This window comes from Salvia splendens, chromosome 21 (genome assembly GCF_004379255.2).
Source record: "Salvia splendens isolate huo1 chromosome 21, SspV2, whole genome shotgun sequence".
NCBI classification, from domain to species: domain Eukaryota; kingdom Viridiplantae; phylum Streptophyta; class Magnoliopsida; order Lamiales; family Lamiaceae; genus Salvia; species Salvia splendens.
In genome coordinates, this window is record NC_056052.1 from 22,860,745 (window position 1) to 22,881,059 (window position 20,315).

Below are 20,315 nucleotides of genomic sequence, written 5' to 3' on the forward strand. Positions count from 1 at the left end.
GATGTAGGCCGGCTGGCCGTGGGGCCGATTCGCAGGGACGGGAGGATACCCCATGTTCTGGTATGCTGGCTGCCCGTAAGGAGGCTCCGGTGTGTGCGGATTGAATTGTTGACGGTAAGGCTCAAAAGCAAACGCTGACATGAGACCATAGGTCGGGACTTGCTGGTCTGGACCGGGGTGAACGTAGTTCCACGATTGTCCGTTAGGCGAGTATGGTGGAGGTCGCGGCTGCACGACATCAGTTGACACATGCCACGAAAGTTGTTCGTGGTTGGAAATCACCGGAGTTGTATACGACGAGAGAAACTCGTCATACTTGTCCAGCTTCTTGTGTATTCTGTTGCAGGCAACCAATATCTGGTCACATAGGTAAGATAGATAGATCTCATCGTTGGAAGTCATGGTGAGTTCGTGATGAAAGCACCAATTGTTAAGGGATAATTTCCCTTAACAAGATTCCGGCGTCGCGATTGCGATTATCGGAGGGATAAAAGGTAGTGGAGGTAGTCGCGGAAGCTTTGCCCGTCGATCAAACCAAGAATAATACCGTATTGATATAAAAACATAAAAATAAAATAGGATGATTGTATTTCTGATTGATTCAGAATGAATACAAATACTCATATTTATAAGACTAGCCTAACTTAATGAGCAAGAAAATAAAGATCCTAATAATATATGGAAAAGATATGTTAAATCAATACTAAACTAAATAAAAGATATGTGGGGATATTTCTAGTGATATACTCGTATCAACTTGTATACAAATTGAGTCGGATTTTAAGCGCATTAATTATTGGCTCTTACTAGTATCAATGAGTGCAAATAAGTTGAGTTGACACACCAAATAACTCGCACTAACTCACAACGGTTCATACTCAACTCAAGTTGACGCAAATCATTTCAACAAGTTATAACACACGTACCACCCTTCACCCAACACATAAACTCAAAAGCACAAACATATTGGTAAAAAGTCACATATTATGACTCTATTCATCTCGACTCGAATTATTTACAAAATTTAATACCCTGCATTGTCCTTCACCCGAAATTCCAAAAAAGAAGTCTAACTCAGTTTGAAAATTCGAAAAAGTGAATACCCAAATACAAAACATTTTGGTAATTATTAGAGTGTCCACTATGGGAGCGGCTCGGCGGTCGCCGAAGAGGGGTGTGGGGCGAGGCGGGAGGCGCGGCGGTCATAGTGGCTGGGGTGGCCGCCGCGCCTGAGGACGGGGGAGGGGGGGCGGAAACGGCTTCGCCGCGTGCGGGGCGAGGACGCGGCTGGTGGGGGTGAGGCGCGCCTATAGGCGCGGCGGTCATAGTGACCGCAGCTTCCGGCGCGGCGGTCGACGCGTGCAAAATTTTTTATTTTTAAAATGAAAATTGATTATAAAATTTGGGGGCTATTGGAGGTGTCCACTATAGTGGCGGAAATAGAATTTTGGGGCTATGGACAAAAATCCGGGGCTATGGACAAAAAACTGGGGCGGGGCTATTGGGCGTGTCCACCTTATAGTGGACACCCTTAGATCCTTACTCAATTTGTATACAAGTGCACATTTACGGATTTTGGATTCTTTCTTTACTTTTATTTTTACATTCATTTGTTTGAACATTTTTTATTCTTTTGAACACATTTACTAACTAAAAATATCATGCACGAAAACAATTGCACATTTTCGCTCTATTTAAATTACTAAAATCACCAACGATGTAAAAAGGATTAACTAAGTAAATAAACACTAGTATTAATGATTGCATAAAAAACAATTACAAAATAGAAAATTGAGTTTTATATTATTTTTATTAGTATTATAAATGTAAAATATAAATGTTAAATTAGACAACTATGTGTCTAAATAATTCAAAAACAAAAGAATAAAAAGGGGGGAAATGCAGTCAGCCAAACTTTTGCGTTTCACTCTAAAAATATTGCGTTTTATGGATAACATGTCTACTAGTCCCAATATTCAAAATGAGAAAAATGTTGGTTGTGGAAATTGCTATAAGAAAAAGCACGTACTACAAAAGCCAAAATACGTCCTTAATTCAACTCTGAAAAAGTATGTATATCTGTGTGTGTGTGTGTTTGTTTACTTACTACAAAAGGAAAATGGAAATAAAACCATAAACTATGGTTAAATTTTGGTATTTTCCATAAACTTTAAAATTGGTATACAATATCAACCTTTGCACTTTATCTGGTATTTCACACGACATGTCCATACTACTTCTTTAGACACTATAGGGTATCAAAATTGCGTGCATATATTATAAGAGTGGATATAAAATTATAAATCTACATCTATTAAAGAAGCTTGTTTTAGAGATTTTGTTTTGATTATTATATCCCTAATTTAGTGTATATTTATGTTAAAAATATAACATCTCATCAATTCATTAAATATAATTATATGGACTTGCTAGATGCATTAATTATATTGTGTTGGTACAACAAAAAACTCGCACTAACTCGCAACGATTCAACCCAAACTCGCACGATTCTGACTCAACTCAAGCTGACGCGAATCATTTAAACCCATTTATAACACGCATACCGCCCTTCACCACAAAACACATTAATTATATTGTGTTGGTACAACAAAAAACTCGCACTAACTCGCAACGATTCAACCCAAACTCGCACGATTCTGACTCAACTCAAGCTAACGCGAATCATTTAAACCCATTTATAACACGCATACCGCCCTTCACCACAAAACACAGAAAACCAGAAGCAGAAACAGATTGGAAAATTAGCTTGAAAACTTTGAAAGTGTGAAAGTGAAACGCTATTTTTCTCACTCTATAAATTTCTCAAACCCAATTTCCTCACTCATTTCATTGAAACCAAAACCAAGAAGAACTGCATGCAAAGTAAAGGGTGAAAAAGTGGTAAGCGTTTCTGTTTCTAACCTTATTTTTTGCTTGATGTTTCCTTTTTACATTTGATTCATGAGTTTGGAGTAGTTTTTCTTCAAGTTATTGTGGACCTATTGTTTATTCATGGAGTTTTGAGTTTTTCTGATTTTTTTGGCGTTTATTTGTGGTAAAATGAGTTGCGAAAGATTTGTAATTTTTTTCTCTTTTTGTGATTTCGTATCTTAAATGGTAAAACACTATTTTTATATAAGATTGTTTTAAATTTGCTTGAGTAAATTCACTTTTAATGGATTGAAGATCAAAGCAAAGTTTTTCATTTTGCAGATCTTGTTTAGGGAATTTTTTTAAACCATACCTTTATTTTCAGGTCTTCATATTACTTTATCGTCTATTTTGATTTCATGTTTATATGAAATGCATACACGAATCATTTCACAATTATACCTAGGATTTCATAATTATTGGATATAGCCGGATTTTGTGAGTCACGTGATAAAACTAGTTGATTATAACTCAAGTCCGACTCTACGCATTTGTATTCGAATTTTTTTCACCTATGCATTGTCCCGCATTAATTATTGACGACTAAATAAGTTGAGTTAACTCTATCAAAAACACACGCACAAACTCGCACTATTTTACCTCAACTCAGCTCAACTCGAATCATTTACACTATTTAACAGCACGATTCAAACTCAACCTCGCACGAGTTAAACTCAACTCGAATCATAACTCAACCTCGCACGAGTTAAACTCAACTCGAATCATTACTCAAACTCAACCTCGCTTAAGTCAAACTCAAATCAGCACGACTCGAATCAAATCATTTACTCTATTTATTGGTCCGATTCAAACTCAACCTCGCTTAAGTCAAATTCAACTCAGCACGACTCGAATCGAATAATTTATTCCGATTCAAACTCAACCTCGCCTAAGTTAAACTCAACTCAGCTCGACTCGAATCTAATGGTTAATACTACTCCATTGGCACTAATACACTCCATCACCCATATCTCAAAATACAAAATACAGAAAATAAAAAATCAAACGACACAATGTACAGGCTCTGAGAGTGTGAGGCTGTGAGCGATAAGCCATTGTTGTAGGACTAAAGCAGAGCACGATTCCCACCCGTTCTCCCTCTTTCGATTTCTTCTCTAACATTATTTCCCCTCCATTTCCTCATTCATTCTGTTGCAACCAAAACCAAGAACTTCATGCAAAGCAAAGGGTGAGCCCTTCTGTTTCTAACCTTTTTTTGGCTAAATTCTTCGTTCCTACGTTTGATTCATGGGGTTTTGACATGTTTTTCTTTTCTCTCTTTCTTGTGCAAAATGGAGATTTTTTTTTTTTTTGTGATAAAACCCCAAATGTTGCTTTGATTTGATGGTGGCGTTCCGGCGGAAAAATGTTTGATGAAATGAGTGGGAAAGAGTTTAACTTTTTGTTTTTTTGATTTCGCATCTGAAATAAAACACCATTTTTTTCACAAGGTTGTCCTGGTTTTGCTCGAGTATGCATTTTTTTTGTGCTGAAATTTTTACTACTTTTTTAAAAAAAATCTCACTTTTAGATGTTTTTATTCCTTGTGTTTTTTTTACATGGGGTTTTGATTCAAAGTCGGTTATTTTAGAACTTGACAAGGGTGAATGATACTAAAATTTTGCTAGATTATTTACAGTTGTAGCTTATATTCATATCCAGTTCTTCATCTAGGGGAATTCAAGATTTATACTTTCTGAGCTTCATTTTGTTGTTGATATATAGTAATGATATGTTTTCTGATGTTTCTTTATGGAGTATAAATTATACTCTTAATTAATTACTCTTGTATGAAATATCTGATGCACAACAATGCACATCATGCTTTGTAGTAAATTCTAGAAAAAATTTTGTTATATATGTGTACTAAACCTTGGTATAGTTCTTTTATTTTCTAAAACTCGTGTTTTCTTACATATTTCTTGATGATCTTCTCCGGTTTGTGTTACAGAGCAGAGCAGGCTTAAAGAGAGACGAAATTAGACGTGCTCAAGAACCATATCTCGTATTGCTGTAAGTATTCTGGCTGGATTATATGCATCTTATGAGTTAATTTGGGGTTGCCTTTTTTGTTTTATTGGAAACCTTAAATACAAAACTAAGGGTGCTATGGAAATAATAACATAGATCTACTTTGATGTGTACTCATATTTTAGAGGAAAAAACAGAGTTTATAGTAATCATACAAAAATTGCATCAAGTTCGTCTTGATTATATAACATTAACTGATGCTCTTGGTAGGTGCAGAAGGTGAAGAATATTCTCGAAAAAAATACTTTCAATCGAACTAGTTTTCTGTGAAAAGAGAACATATATCAGTACAGTGAGATGGATAGAAGAGCGCTTACTTTGAGACAGGGACCTATTGACGAGAGGCAGTATAGGAGTGCGTTGTCGCAAAACATCGCGCTGGAGTCAACGTCTTACCTCTCTCCCTCCACTGCCAGTGCTGATTCACTGAACAAAGAATTCAAACTGCAAATAGGCAGATTCTTTTACGAGAACGGGCTGGATTTTGATGCAGCTAGTTCAACAAGCTTTAAGAGCATGATCTCCCTTTTCTCTCTAAGGGGGATTCAGTGTCAGGCTCCTACTTTCGAGGAGTTAAATGGGTGGATATTCAGGGATGTGATGAAGGAAGCGACCTCACGTGTGGATGAGATCAAAAGATCGTGGGCAGTCACTGGTTGTAGCATCTTGCTCGATGGATGGACGTATGCCAATGACCGAACCTTTGTGAATGTTTTGGTGGATTCCCCCAAAGGTACTGTGTATCTTTCCTCATCTGACATAACTTATTGTGTTGGAAATATGGAGGCTATGCAGACGTTCTTAGCGAGGGTTCTGGCGGAGGTTGGACTCCATAACGTTGTTCAAATAGTCACATACTCGAGCTCGGCCTTCATGATGGAGGCCGGTAGACAGCTCATGGAGAGATATCGGCCAATCTTTTGGACAGTGAGTGCTTCGCACTGCATTGAGCTTATTTTGGAGAATCTGGCAACGATGGATCTCATCCACGAGACATTGGAGAAGGCGAAGATCATCTCAAGCTTTGTCCACAACCACCCGATTGCTCTGAAGTATCTGCAAGACCAGACAAATGGGAGCGGCCTGCTTGATTCTTCGAGGATAAGTATAGTGCGGCCCTTCCTGATGCTCGAGAATATCGTGATAAAGAAGGGAGCTTTGAAGAAAATGTTCTCCTCCTCTCATTCTCAAAGCTCGAACTTGATGTCAACCGTGGAGGGAAGAAAAGCGAGTGAGCTGCTGGCGGATCGTTCGTTCTGGAGAGGGGCCTCGACTATTCTGAATGGCGCTATACCTGTCGTGCGCGTGATAGAATGGATGGACAAGAGTGGAAGGGTCCACATGGGGTATATATACGAGATCATTGATCAGGCGAAGGAGACCATCAAGGAGGGGCTCAAGAAGAAACCTGAATACGTGCCATTTTGGGATGCAATCGACGATGTTTGGAATAAGTGCCTCTACAGCCCTATCCACTCCGCGGGCTACTACTTTAACCCGAACCTTTTCTACACGAGCGACGCGTATATTGATTCTGAAGTTGTCACCGGCATGTCCTGCTTCATTGTTCGCTCGGCTGCTGATTTCCGTATGCAGGATCAGATGGTTGTCCAGATGGAGCTGTACAGAACCGGCAGAGGTGGCATGGCTGCCGGAGTTCCTGAAGAACTAAGATCGAATCTTTCTCCCGGTGAATGAATACTTCTCTATCACTCTCTCATGTTATAGTAGTCATATACATGTCATTCTTTCTACTAAGCTGGTGTTTTGTTGTAGCTCTTTGGTGGTCGAGATATGGCGGGGAATGCCCGGAGTTGCAGAGGCGGATGATTCGATTGCTGAGCCAGACGTGCGACGGTGCAGCCAGGTATCAGCTCAGGAGAAGCTTGGCAGAGACACTTTTGACGAAGGGAGGGAATGTAGATGAGCAAAAATGGCTAAGGGATATGGTTTTCCTTGGATACAATATGCATCTGCAGAATTTTGTAATTGGCAGCTCTATTTCCGATGATGCCAATTGATAACATTTGTTTTTGGCTGATGATATCATACAGTAACAATTAATCTGCTCAATTAAACTAGATATGGATTCATATATTATACCCAAATGATTCTACCTCATTACGTCTAACAAAATTAAATGAAAAAAAAAAGAAAAGAAAAGAATATCAAACATTTAAATAGTGCATGACTGAGCGCAATTGGAGCGAAAATGCGAAAATGTGCGAATATTTTCGTGCATGGGGAGGGCACGAGAGGTTTGTAGTAGGCAAATTACGTTTCCGCTACAAAAAAAATCCAAGCTCAGTTTTTTCAAAAACATAAAATGTAGTCGATCGCAATTTTTTAAATAAAAAATGTCAATTGGATGGGCTTCTGACAGCCGGTGGATTAGCCACCAGTAGAGATGTCCACGGTTCCGGAACCGGCGGTTCCGGTTTTGGAGATTGTTGAACCGGAACCGAACCGCGATGGTGTTTCGCGGTTACGGTTCTGGTTTCAAAACCGACGGTTACGATTACGGTTCGGAACCGCCGATTTTCCGGTGGTTTTTTACTGTTTTTCATGGTTTGGAACCGCCGGTTTCCGGCGGTTTTTGGCGGTTTCGGCTCGGTTTCATGGTTTTCCGGTGGTTTTTCACGGTTCCGGTCTGGAACCGGCGGTTTCAGTTCCGGAATTTTGGAACCTGAACCGAACCACAATTCCAAAAGTGACGGTTTCAGTTCGATTTAAATCTTACGGTTCCAGTTCGAAATCGGAACCGCCGGTTACGGTTCTGTGGTTAACCGTCTGAACCGAAAACCTTATGCATCTCTAGCCACTACTGTGTAAAATCCTAATCCAGTGTGTAAAATCTCTCAATTCAAGCCCTAATCTTCTAGTTGCTTCCATCTCTCAGGCACAAGCATAAGGCATTGGAAGATAAGCTTTTGACAACTAGTGGGTTAGGCCTCCCCTTATCGGACTACTGTGTATCCTGATTGAACCCCTCAAATGATGTCAGGCCGGACTTTGGGGGCCGCCATGGCGACGAAATCGTGTTTTTTTTTTCTGCAAATTGCAATGATATGATATAGTAACAATTAATCTGCTCAATTACTCGTACAATTAGCCATTAGTCAGTTGTGTATATTCTCAGACACAAGTCACAATCACCATCTTATTATTGTAAATTAAAACAACGCGCCGCCGTTAACAACCACATCTCAGCCGCTTGCCGGTTTGGATCTGGTGAGGAGCCAATTGACAATCTCCCCGAAGACGAGCTCAACGTTCTCGTCTGGCTCGCCGACCAGCTGGTGCCACATCCCGGGGTATATCCGGAGGGTTTTGTCCTTGCTGGCCGCGCGGTTGTAGAGTTCCTCCGCGCAGGCCGGGTCGCAAACGATGTCGTCGCCGCCGTGGACGATGAGGAATGGTATGTCCACTTCACCAAACTTCCCCTGCAGCTCTCTGCTCACTCTCATCAGTTCCTGCGCCGTGGCAGCGCGTGGCCTTATTGTCGGCCGCCGAGGGCTTGCAAGCGCCAGTTTCCGCTTCCACTCCACCTTTTTTCACGCGCCACCATTTAACAAACACAATCGTCAAATTGTTGGATTGGGATTTTACACATTATACACCAAGTTAGGGCTTAAATTGAGAGATTTTACACGTTATACATCAAATTAGGGCTTGAATTGAGAATTCTATAATTAACAGTTGAATATAGAGTAAACATCCATACGAAATATCCTAATTTTTGTAGACAATTATTCAAATCACAATCAACATTGAGTGAACTAGAAATCACCTTGAAGGAGACGTTCGGTATGGAGCCGCGCGTGGGCACCACGGACCAGGTCGGCACCAGAAACGCGGCTATCGAGAGGAAATGCTCCAGCGGCCACGGCGGCTTGAACTTGTCGCTGATCCCGCACATCGCTCCGTTCAGCACGACGCCGTCGAACTTCCTCTTCGGCGCGGTGCCGTCGCGGCGGAGCGAGATGAGCAGCGCGATCGCGCCGCCGAGCGACTCCGAGTAGAGGAACGCCGGAAGATCCGGCGCGTATCTCTCGCGGAATCCGTCGAAGAAGGTGATGCAGTCGTCGACGACGGCGTTGAGGTCCGGCAGGTGCGCGATTAGGCCCTCGGAGTAGCCATGGCCCATGTGGTCGATGGCGCAGACGGCGAAGCCGTGCTTGGCGAGGTGGACGGCGGTGAGCTGGACGAACCAGCTGGACTCGCCGGTGAATCCGTGCACGACGCAGACGACGGCTCTGAGCGGCGGCGATTGCTGAGGCGTCCACCTCTGCGTGAAGAGCTTGAGGTTTTGTGTCTTGCTGGTGATGAACTCCGAACCGTGGGTGACTGAGTGGCGGGCGTAGAATTCGTCGGGGCTGAGCGTGCCGAACGGGCTCGTCTCGTTGGCTTCTGCAATCGGGTGCTTGAATTTCGCCATGGGGATTGGGATTGGGGCAGAGTAGTTGAGATTGCGTTGGATTTATTGGTTTCAAATTAATTGCTTCTTGTTCATATCTTAATATCAACTGCGGAGTGAACTGCGAAAAATTTCTAAATGGAGTAATTGGGTATAAAACATTCCTCATCTAATATTTTCAACATAAAGTATTCTATATATTTGATTAATCTAATTGTAAACTCCTCTAAAAATAATTTTTTATACTGTAGTATTTTTTGTCTAGCTTTTAATAGTACTCTATTATATTGTTCAATTAATTGCAATTTTCAAATCCCTACTCATTAAAGAGCCTACAGGTCCTACAACTATAAGGCGGACACGCCCAATAGCCCTGCCCCAGTTTTTGTCCATAGCCCCAGTTTTTTTGTTCATAGCCTCAAAATTTTGTTTCCGCCTACTATGGTGGACACCAATAGCCACAAAATTTTTATTTTAATGTTTCAAGCAATTATGAATAAAATTATTGGACTATACGTAATTAGAAGAAAACGATTATACGTGAAGAAATTAGAATTAAACTTAAAATTAAAATAAAAATTAAAATTAAAATTAAAATTAAAATTAAAAAATTCGTCGCCCTACCGCCGTGTCCGCCCACCGCTCCACTATAGGCGCCCCGCCTATCCGCCGCGTCCGCCCCGGAGTCGCCGCGTCCTCGCCCCAAACTCGCCTATCCGTCGTCCGCCCCGTGGGCGGACACCTCCGCCACTATGGACCGCCCCGAGCTACCCCGAGGCGCGGCTATAGCCGCGCCTAACCATTGTGGTTACCCTTACAAACCCCTCTATCACAATCTAATACTACTACTCCTAATTTATAACCCTCTATCACAATCTAATACTACTACTACTAGTATACTCCACATACCAACAAAATTGTCTACTACGATTATATCGTGTTCATATTTCTATAAATTGTGTCGTGGTTGTATTCTGTGTCAAGCAAATTATAATAGACATACACCGTATTTAGCTTTACTAACACGATAACACAACGAGATATACAAATTGTCAAACCTCAACGACACTCTGCACCATTTTTATAGGAAGATCTTATTGTTGTATAATGGGGAGACAAATAAGTAACAAATCCAAGACACGTTTATCATGGAGTTAGACAAAAGTGGGTTTTAGCTCGAAAGTCCGAATTTAATACTACTAGAATTTTTCGATACTCGTAGATTGACGATGAAGTCTTCCAAGTTCCGACCCCGTGTTCTAGCTGCTACACCAACCGTGGTACTTATATTTTACCTATTCACAAGTTTACAAATGCAAAAGATAAGGTATGGGATGCCAACGCTCTCCATTTTCAAGTTGTCACAATACTACGGAAATTTTCATTATTTCACAAGTACACAAACAAATACTAGTACTTAGACAACTTTAGCTTAATTCACTTATAACAAGTTTCATCAAATAATTTTCAAACAATTCTAATAAAAATAAAATTTGCTTACCGGTTCAACCGTAAATGCAATAGTAAGAGCATCCGCAGCGGTGGCGGTTGGCGCCACCGCCGTCCGTGCCAGCGGCAAGGCGAAGGACCGCCACCGCTGCAACCGCGCCGCTGGCACGGCGCTGCTCGATGTATCGAGCACGTCCGTGCCAGCGGACGCACACGTGGCGGTCTCTGATTCGCCAACGGCATAGCCGTTGGTTTCAAACATTTTTTTATTTTATTTTTTTTAAAAATCGGATTTTTATTAAAAAAATCGATAAAAAATAAAAAAAAAATTTTTCACTTCCCCAAAAAATTATATCCATTTATAACCGTTTTTCCCCACTTTTTAATTTTTTTTTTATTTTTTTTACCCCAAAAATACACACTTTCATCTATAAATACCCCCAATTTCACTCCAAAAAATTCACACTTTCACTACACAATTCTCATCATCAATCTCTCATATCCATTTTCATCTTCCTCTCACACCCTACAACACCACTATGTCCGGTAACGACGACAACCCAAGCGGCTCTCACGGTTGGAACCCCGAATGGTTCGGTTCGCAACCGTTTCATAGTCCGGAAACGGAATATTCGGCCCCTCCTCTCACCCAAGATTCGGGCGTTCCGAGTGGCTACCGGCCATACCCAATCGACGATCAAGGTGCCTCCGATGGGCGCTACGGGTGGACACCGGAGCCTAGGCCTCGCGCCCCTTCCCAAATGCCGAATCCTCCATCTCGCGCCGGTGTCCGCACACCGTACTCACCGGCGGAGATGGAAAGATTGTTCAAGGCGTACTTGGAAATCTCCGAAGATGCGGTGGTTGGAACGAACCAATCCGGCGATCACTTTTGGTGGCGCGTCTCTAGCCGGTACAATGCACACCGGCCGCCGGGAACGATCGAGCGCAACGAGAGTATGGTGCGCAACTGCATCGGCCGAGCCAACGAAGAAATTGGCAAGTTCAACGGCTATTTCATCCAGGAGTCCCGGAATGCCGGGAGCGGCCGAAGCGAGGTCGACATCATCACCGCCTCGCTGAGCACCTACCAATCCATGAACGGTAAGTCGTTCAAATATCTTAACGTTTGGCAGGAGACGCGGACGCACCCGAAGTATAAGGGAGGCATAACATCCTCCTCTAGCGGCTCCTCCAAACGCTCACGGTCGGCATCCCTATCCGACGCCGGCGAAGAAGTGGCTAGCCAACTCGCCGAAGCTAACTTGGGTAGCCCCGATGCCCAACCAAGCGGTTCCCGACGCCGACCGCAAGGTAGGAAGAAGGCGGCGGCCGAACGACGTCGCGCCGCGACTCCATCTGCCCCTGCTCCCGAACCCGCACCCTATGTTCCACCTCCACCCCCGAACAACTCGTTGTGGGCCCTTTTGGCCCAACTCAATATGGCCGATAGGTCAACTATGACCCCCACGCAACTTCAAACGCACGAGTCCATGATATTGGGTCTCCAAAAACAATTGGGGTTGGTGCCGCCGGATGCGTAGTCTTCCTCGGGTTATATTAGCCAATAATTATGTAATTTTTAATTTTTAGGAGTTTAATTATGTAATTTTTAATTTTTAGTATTTTAATTATGTAATTTTTAATTTTTAGGATTTTAATTATGTCTTTTTATTTTATTTGTAATTTGTTATTTTTATTGTGGTTTTTTTAATGAATTTTAGTATTATGAAAATGTTTTTGTGTAATTGAATTTTATATTAATTGTGCTCGTCCTTGCGGAAGAGCACAGTTGTGGGTGTTGTGCTCTTGCCAGAGAGCAGGCATGAATAGTACCGCCCGGGCCCACAACCGTGCCGCTGGTAAGAGCACGGTTGTGGATGCTCTAATAACAGAGAGAGGAAAGGGACATTTTGAACATACTTGTGAGTTGGCACAAAGGTGGTTGTAACGGCCAATTTCATTCCTCTTGTACAATTAATTGCGAATAATTGAACAGATCAGACTACATTTCCTTTGCAGATATAAATAGAAAATTACCCAAACAACTTTCTACATTCTATGGATTGTTATCGTTCAAAAGATGAAATGTGAAAGAAAAATAATCATGTACAACAGCATATTACTTAGAATTTAAAACATCTTGATGATGTGTTCGAGAAAACAACAATTACAGACCAACGCATTCATTCCAGTGCAATGTAAACTTGATCATAATCATATCCAGATCCAAGTTCCTCCTATTACAGCTATGTACATACAAACTTTTGAGTTAGAAAGGGAAGCAACCTCGTGAACGCCACATACGGAGTAAATACTATGACTTGTTCTTTCTGAAAATAGGAACTAGTTTAAAGTAAGTCCCCACCCACCTTTGACATACCAAAGCCAGTCACATCTGGGCGGTTATTGGTTGCGTTTAAGTTCTAACCCTATCTAGAGTCGAGACACTAATTAGATCCTCGGTCCAACTCGCGCCTAACACATTATACAACATTGGGATGAAGTTCACTTCATGCGATGGTGAAAAGCTTTGATTTAGTTGGAATGCCAAAATGAAGTTGAGGTTCTTGATATAATACAATTGCTCAAACTCACATAAAAAAGTATGACTAAGAGTTTGAGCAGTTCAGAATATAGATTAAGAAAAGATCTCAGATTTTGAAAGAACCAGGTAGATAAGGTATATCACATACATAGCAATAAATGTACTGTGTTTTATTTCAATGTTTCCTTTACCATTTTGTACAAGTCCATGTTCCTGGACTATGAGGTTCCTCTGTGTTTCAGCTGCTTTCTTCATCAACAACACAGGCTGAAGGGGAAATAAGAAACCATCAGATTTATGCTCATAGTTTGTTAAGCAGATGTTGATCAGCTAAATCTATCCAACTAGCACAACCAACGTTCACGACAACGGGTTACAATCCGCTAGCATATCAAATTGAGGCTTAACAAATGGATCTTTCACATGTTTGAGTTAGGTTTGAGCTATAACACAGATTAAGTTGAGATTGAAGTAGAAGAACTATAAAAATACTAGTATTAATTTTCAATCCATGGAAACTAACTCGTTAGTCATCCATAAATCTTGATTTTCATTAAGTAGTGGAGTATAATACATATACATTTCTTTGAAATTTCTTAAACAAACTGTGGAGACAATGAACACCAAAGCATACTAAGCTACACCCTTTTTCCTAATCACAAGATCATAGATCCACATCGAGAAAACAAGAACACCAACATCAGTCAAAAGCAATATTGTGGATAATTCATTTAGGATAAACGTGCTACCATTGCATAAAAATCTTTATCGATGATTAGAATCGCAACTCTACTAGAAAGTAAAACCCTCAATTCCAAATTTTGTACTCAATCTCACACACCACAAAACAGCCACAAATTTATTGATTAAGAGAGCACCAGTGGGTTGGTTACCTCCACAGCAGAAACAACAGTAACAGCAGGAGAGAATCATGAGAACTTCTCTGCATATCACAGCAATTCCTCCACATCCCGAATCTTCCGGATCACTATTGTCGGTTTCCAGAAGCTTCTGCTGGGTGCGATCAGACTGATTTCGCTCTTGCTGCTTCTGCTGGCGCTTTTCGATGTTCATTCGGTGAAGATTCCATTCCAATTTCTTCAAGTAATTCTCCTTGAAAGAGTCCCTCAGCCTCATCGACGGCCATAGATGCATCTCCTTTTTCGTTTTTTTGTGGCACCAAACTAAATTTCCAACCCTGCTATGCTACCAAGTGAAGGAAAACAAAAAGGGCGAAAATGAAAAAGAAAAATTGGGGATTAAATCAACAATGAAGATATCAATCAATCATTGTCCCGGAATTCAGTAAACTACCTACTTGAATTGGATATGCCAGTGATTCGATTCAGTAATTTTGCGAAAAATTGGATATTTGGATATTTCACCCAAATATTTTCCTTTTTTTTTTTTTCTTTTGTCTCCATTGACTCTTTGCTAATTTGGCTATAAATGGCATATTTGTTCTTTTAATTTTAATTTTTTAATTTTCACTTGCGCACACCGAAATTATTGAAATTGACTACAAACCATCAATCCTATTTCATTCCCAATCATCAGAAAAACATGGAGAGATTTGAGGCATGCCTTTTGTTGTGCTTTCCTTAATGATCTCAAGTTCCTCAACCAACAGAAAATTTTGCAGCACCAAAAATTCTAAAGAAAAGAAAAGTAAAAAAGATTTGGTGGCATCACGAAACAACATGAGAAACTAAAGAAGGGACGTAGATTTGCATAATGTGGCTTCAAAATGGAAAGACGCCAAGTAGTAGCCCCAGAAAAAAAGGTAGTAGAAATGGGCTTGTCGCTGTCGCCATAGACAAGGATAAATCAAGCATGTATGCCATGAGATGGGCTGCTGAGAATCTCCTCTCCAAAGGCCAAACCGTCATCCTCATCCACGTCCTCCAAAAACCCTCCTCGAATTCAGGTATCTCTCTCTTTCTCCCCCATACACTTGACAACACACAAGTTGTTGTTTTCATATGATTTGGTTGCAGGTCACAACTATGCCCTCAATGGCCTCAACGGCAGTGGCAATGACATAGTTCTTGAAAAACCCACCAAAGACCTCTTCATCACCTTCCATTGCTTATGCACTCGCAAAAATGTAAGTCAATTACTTTTGTTTTCTTCAATCTTATATTTCATATTTACAGAAATATGCTGCAGATAGCGTGTTTCGACGTGGTATTGGAAGATATGGACATCGCTAAGGCCATAACCGAATACACTGCGCACGCTGCCATCGAGAATCTAATCCTCGGAGCTTCTCGCCACGGCTTCATTAGGTGTGTGAATTAGTTTTTTTGTTTAGGTTGAATTAGTGTGACAAATGACAAATGTTGTTTTTTTTTATCGTAGTGCAGAAGATTGAAGACGGTAGATGTCCCCACAAGCGTCTCGAAAGCGTCCCCGGAGTTCTGCACGGTCTACGTCATCTCCAAGTCCAAGATCTCGTCCCTCCGGAACGCTTCCCGGCAGGCGCCCTTCGCCTCCCCACTCCTGACTCATCTGCAGCCGCCGCAGGAGCGGAGCAGCAATCCTGTGGTACCTCTAGATTCACAGCACCTTCCCAGCAAAGGTCTGTTGTGTTATGTCTGGTCGTTTCGTGTGTTCGTTTTTGAATTTTTTTTCCTTGGTCCGGCCCGCCCTGATGTTGGAAAATGTGTCCCTGCAGTTCCGGACAGGATTCTTCGCAGGGTCGCTCCCGAGGAGACTGACATGATGAGCAAGTAATGATTTTTTTTTGTGAATGGATAAATAAACGCAATATATTAAAGGCCGAGTCATGTTGAACTCAATACACGGAAACAATAATGTTTTTTTTTTTTTCCGTTAAAATAAATGGGAACAGAGGAGTTGAGTGATGCATTCACTGAGCCTGTAGAGTTTGTGCAGGTCGCCAATTTTGTCACGAGGCTACAATCCAAACATGTTTATGGATCTCTCGGAAAGTGATACGGACATATCTTTCATTAGTTCGGACAGGGCGAGCACAGAAAGCAGATTCATGGATCCTTTGCTCTGCGACGGCGTGGATTCGGGCGGGAGCTCTAGAGTTTCGGTTAGCTCAGAGAGTAGCTTCGGATTACGTCCATTATCGAGATTTAGCGATGTGAATTCTATGACCGAATATTCTACTGGGTCAATGGAAAGTGTAAGGACAGAATGATCAAATCAACATCTTCACTTGTGAATATGAATTTGAAATGGATGAATGTGACAGGATGAGATGGAGACTGAAATGAGAAGGTTAAAGTTAGAGCTGCAAAAAACAATGGATATGTACAGCACAGCTTGCAAGGAGGCTATAACAGCCAAGCAAAAGGTAAGAGGAATCATATGAGAACACAAAACTAGAGGCAATGAGTTGTTACTTGTTAGAAAAACCAAGAAGTTTGGTGAAAAAATATCATGAAATTTGAATATCATCTCAACTGTCACGTGATGAAAATTTTAGGTGAAATTATATCTGATGTGTCGAACATGTACAAATTTCATGGTTTTCCTCTTGATTTTTGAAGCGCAAGAATTTAACCAAATTTCATATTTTTTTGGTAATTTGTCGTTTTTGTAACCGACTTCTTCCTTTTTTGTCGCAACCCATAGGCGGTGGAGCTACACCAGTGGAGAGTGGATGAGGAGAAGAGAATTGAGGATGCGCGGATGGTGGAGGAGGCAACTCGAGCGACGACGGAAGCAGCTAATAGGGTGTTGGAGCTTGAATCACAGAAACGAGTGGAGGCAGAGAGGAAGATGATTATGCAGGACAACGGCGACGACAATGGACTAATCGTGACGCCTCTAAGATACAGAAAGTACTCCATCGAGGAGATCGAGTTGGCCACTGAGTACTTCCACGAGTCGCGGAAGATCGGCGAAGGCGGCTATGGCCCTGTCTACAAGTGCTCCCTTGACCACACATTGGTCGCAGTCAAAGTCCTGCGACCGGATGCTGCTCAAGGGAGATCACAGTTTCAACAAGAGGCAAGGCCATCAAATCTCAATCAATACTACTCAATACATATTAGACCTGTTTGGTTTAAAAGAATAATATCGTAATTGAATATGTATTATGTTTGGTTGATGAGATTAAATCTCACAACATAATCCTAGATGAATAATAATCATATGATAGTGAGTCATAACAAGCGAATGACATCATATTAAACTGATGTTAATAATGCAGGTGGAAGTGCTGAGCTGTTTAAGACATCCCAACATGGTGCTACTACTCGGGGCCTGCCCCGAGTATGGCTGCCTAGTGTACGAGTACATGGCCAACGGAAGCCTAGAAGACCGCCTGCTCCGGAAGGGGAACACGCGGCCTCTGACGTGGCAGCTCCGCTACAGGATCGCTGCGGAGATTGCAACGGGGCTGCATTTTCTCCACCAGACGAAGCCAGAGCCCTTGGTCCACCGCGACCTCAAGCCTGGCAACATCTTGTTGGACCAGAACTACGTCAGCAAGATAGGCGACGTAGGTCTGGCAAGACTGGTCCCACCATCCGTAGCGGATGATGTGACGCAGTACAGGATGACCTCGACAGCAGGGACGTTCTGCTACATCGACCCGGAGTACCAGCAGACAGGCATGCTGGGCGTAAAATCCGATGTGTACTCGTTGGGAGTGGTATTGCTGCAGATCATCACGGCCAGGCCGGCTATGGGATTGGCGCACCATATTGGGAATGCGATTGAGAAGGGAGCCTTGGTGGAGATGCTGGATCCGACCGTCCCGGATTGGCCGATGGAGGAGACTATGAACTACGCCAAGTTGGCCATACAATGCGCGGAGCTCAGGCGCAAGGACAGGCCGGATCTTGGCAAAGTCGTTGTGCCTGAGCTCAACAAGCTGAGAGTGCTTGGTGAAGAAAATATGAGCAGTTTTGTAATAGGTGGGAATTCAGCTTCCACTCCTAACCACAGTTTCATTTTCCGTAGCTCAAATTTGACGCAGGATTTCAAGAGCGATCCGAACGTGCAGTCCACGTACAGTGGCATAGAGGGGAGTCACTTTGCTTCAGCATCAATGCCAGGAAATGTACGTGGTATTTATTCTCGAAAATATGAAATAAAAAATAGGAGTATTAACTTAAATACCTCCTAATAAGTCACCCTTGAATAAATGGATTGATCTCCCCTATCAGGAATGCTTCAGAAAAAGGCCTTCCTGGATTCAATTTTGATCTCTCTTTTTTCTCTTTTTATTGCAGTAAAACCTCAATGAAGTTGCAGGTTAAATTGCAATAGAAGAATGGAGCTTCCCCTCGGAAGATTTAGGAATGTACTATAATCTTATGTAGAAGGAAGGGGCATCAATATTTGCTTGATTTGATGCAATGCAGTTTTGGCACTAGCTTTGTAGTCTATGATACATAAAGATTGTAAGAGTATCATTTACAGATTGATACTATGTACTAGTAAATGTTTGCCAACCTGATTGCCCTATTCCATTTTAAACCAACAGTATTACATGACATAAAAACATATAGTAATAGTCTACCACAAATTAAAATATGAGAAGGTAATTTGAATCAATCATCTTTTTTATTGCTAGAGAAAGCATGCACGCGACAGTTTGGGATATGAAGCACATCCTCGAACTGAAGAACCCCTCCGCTGTTGCACTTGGATAATAGTAGAGTAGCGTCTTCCTTTCTCATTAGAATCTTTACTTGAACCGCGCGTTTCTCCTTGTTTGAAACTTCTCCTTCCTCCGGATCTCCAGGGTTACAGTTTTTCTTGTTTTGATCATTTTTAATCAACGGCTTCGATTCAAAATGCACCTTCTTCTTTACCCTGACACAGGCTGCGCTGGATGTCTTCTTCTTATTCAAATCTTCTCTGCATATCAGTTGTTGTACTCTAGGCTTTGATTGTCGTCCATTTTGCAGAAATGGCTGCACAAAGTTCATTTTCAACTATAGATGTATAATCTGTTTGATGATTATGAATTTATGAGTGTTGATGATTATGAATTTATATGAGTGTCATATTTATAGGACGTGACTGGTTAGACCATAATACGGGCAACCTAAAATATTTATCAGTCAACATATAATTTTTTTTTTAATATATGAAGATATATTTATCTGTTTTGGACCTTTGAGTCTTTGACCGGTTCAATTGTGACATGCAGTATACTCCCTCCGTCCCACAAAGATTGTCTCACTTTGACCTAGCATGGGTCTTAAGAAATGTAATGAAAAGTGAGTTGAAAAAGTTAATGGAATATGTGTCATATTTTTATATATTGGTTTTATAATAAAATGTGAGTAGGAATGATTTAGTGGAATATGAGGTTCACTACCAAAAATGGTAAAAAGTGAAATGAGATAAATTTTGTGGAACGGACGAAAAATGGATAAATGGGCAATCTTTGTGGGGTTGAGGGAGTATGTTAGACACTAGTATCTTCTCTAGTATAGTATATATCGAATTATTGTTTTGATCATAAATTTTATACAATAACTACGGGAAAATAATACAGTACTAAATCATTTTAAAAATATTCAAGTCATTAAATCAAATTCGTGTCAGTATTTGCCAAAATTGATTTATGGCATCAAAGAACACAGTTAGATACTTAGACAGATCTTGTGGTTTCGAAATTAAAGTGAGTTCCACGCCTCTTCTTTAGCTATATTGTCACGAAGTATATTAAATTACCTTTGGAGATGGTTAAGTAATATCACGAAGTATATTAAATTACTAGTAAAAAATGTAATTATGTAAAGGGAAATGACAAAATTGCTAGTCAAATAACCCTATGGAGACGTCTAACACGTCAACAAGTGGATTATTGAAAAACTTGAGAAGTGATTAAAGGGTAAGGGCTTGTCTGGTAGCCTTGAAATGGAGTGAAACTCCAATTCCAACACGCCTATTCCACCGTTTGGTACGCCGAACACCAAACGGCCAACCCGGGAATCATCC

The 20,315-nt window shown here is 41.4% G+C and overlaps 3 protein-coding genes across 6 annotated transcripts; 2 read left to right on the forward strand and 1 right to left on the reverse strand.

The window, feature by feature from the left end:
- The first annotated feature begins 2,800 nt into the window (after positions 1–2,800).
- LOC121783755 lies at positions 2,801–7,068 on the forward strand. Of its 4 annotated transcripts, none has more exons than XM_042181930.1 (4): positions 2,801–2,901; positions 4,883–4,944; positions 5,173–6,652; positions 6,739–7,068. In XM_042181930.1, the coding sequence occupies exons 3-4, from the start codon at positions 5,260–5,262 to the stop codon at positions 6,981–6,983; spliced, it is 1,638 nt and encodes a 545-aa protein (XP_042037864.1). In that variant the 5' UTR covers positions 2,801–2,901; positions 4,883–4,944; positions 5,173–5,259; the 3' UTR covers positions 6,984–7,068. The 4 variants fall into 4 exon arrangements, with proteins under 4 accessions (XP_042037864.1, XP_042037865.1, XP_042037863.1 ...); XM_042181931.1 differs by having other exon boundaries at positions 5,179–6,652; XM_042181929.1 differs by lacking the exon at positions 2,801–2,901 and adding an exon at positions 3,947–4,120.
- Positions 7,069–8,031: 963 nt separating this feature from the next.
- On the reverse strand, positions 8,032–9,565 carry LOC121783642 (caffeoylshikimate esterase-like). Its single transcript, XM_042181779.1, has 2 exons — positions 8,753–9,565; positions 8,032–8,510 (listed from the first exon to the last, which is right to left on the reverse strand). The coding sequence occupies exons 1-2, from the start codon at positions 9,398–9,400 to the stop codon at positions 8,169–8,171; spliced, it is 990 nt and encodes a 329-aa protein (XP_042037713.1). The 5' UTR covers positions 9,401–9,565; the 3' UTR covers positions 8,032–8,168.
- Positions 9,566–14,982: 5,417 nt separating this feature from the next.
- On the forward strand, positions 14,983–18,683 carry LOC121783781 (U-box domain-containing protein 52-like). The gene is made up of 10 exons (XM_042181961.1): positions 14,983–15,303; positions 15,374–15,483; positions 15,546–15,664; positions 15,743–15,957; positions 16,054–16,108; positions 16,275–16,533; positions 16,603–16,704; positions 16,986–17,363; positions 17,566–18,420; positions 18,593–18,683. Exons 1-10 carry the CDS (start codon positions 15,111–15,113, stop codon positions 18,593–18,595), a joined length of 2,289 nt encoding a protein of 762 aa, XP_042037895.1. The 5' UTR covers positions 14,983–15,110; the 3' UTR covers positions 18,596–18,683.
- The last annotated feature ends 1,632 nt before the right edge of the window (positions 18,684–20,315 follow it).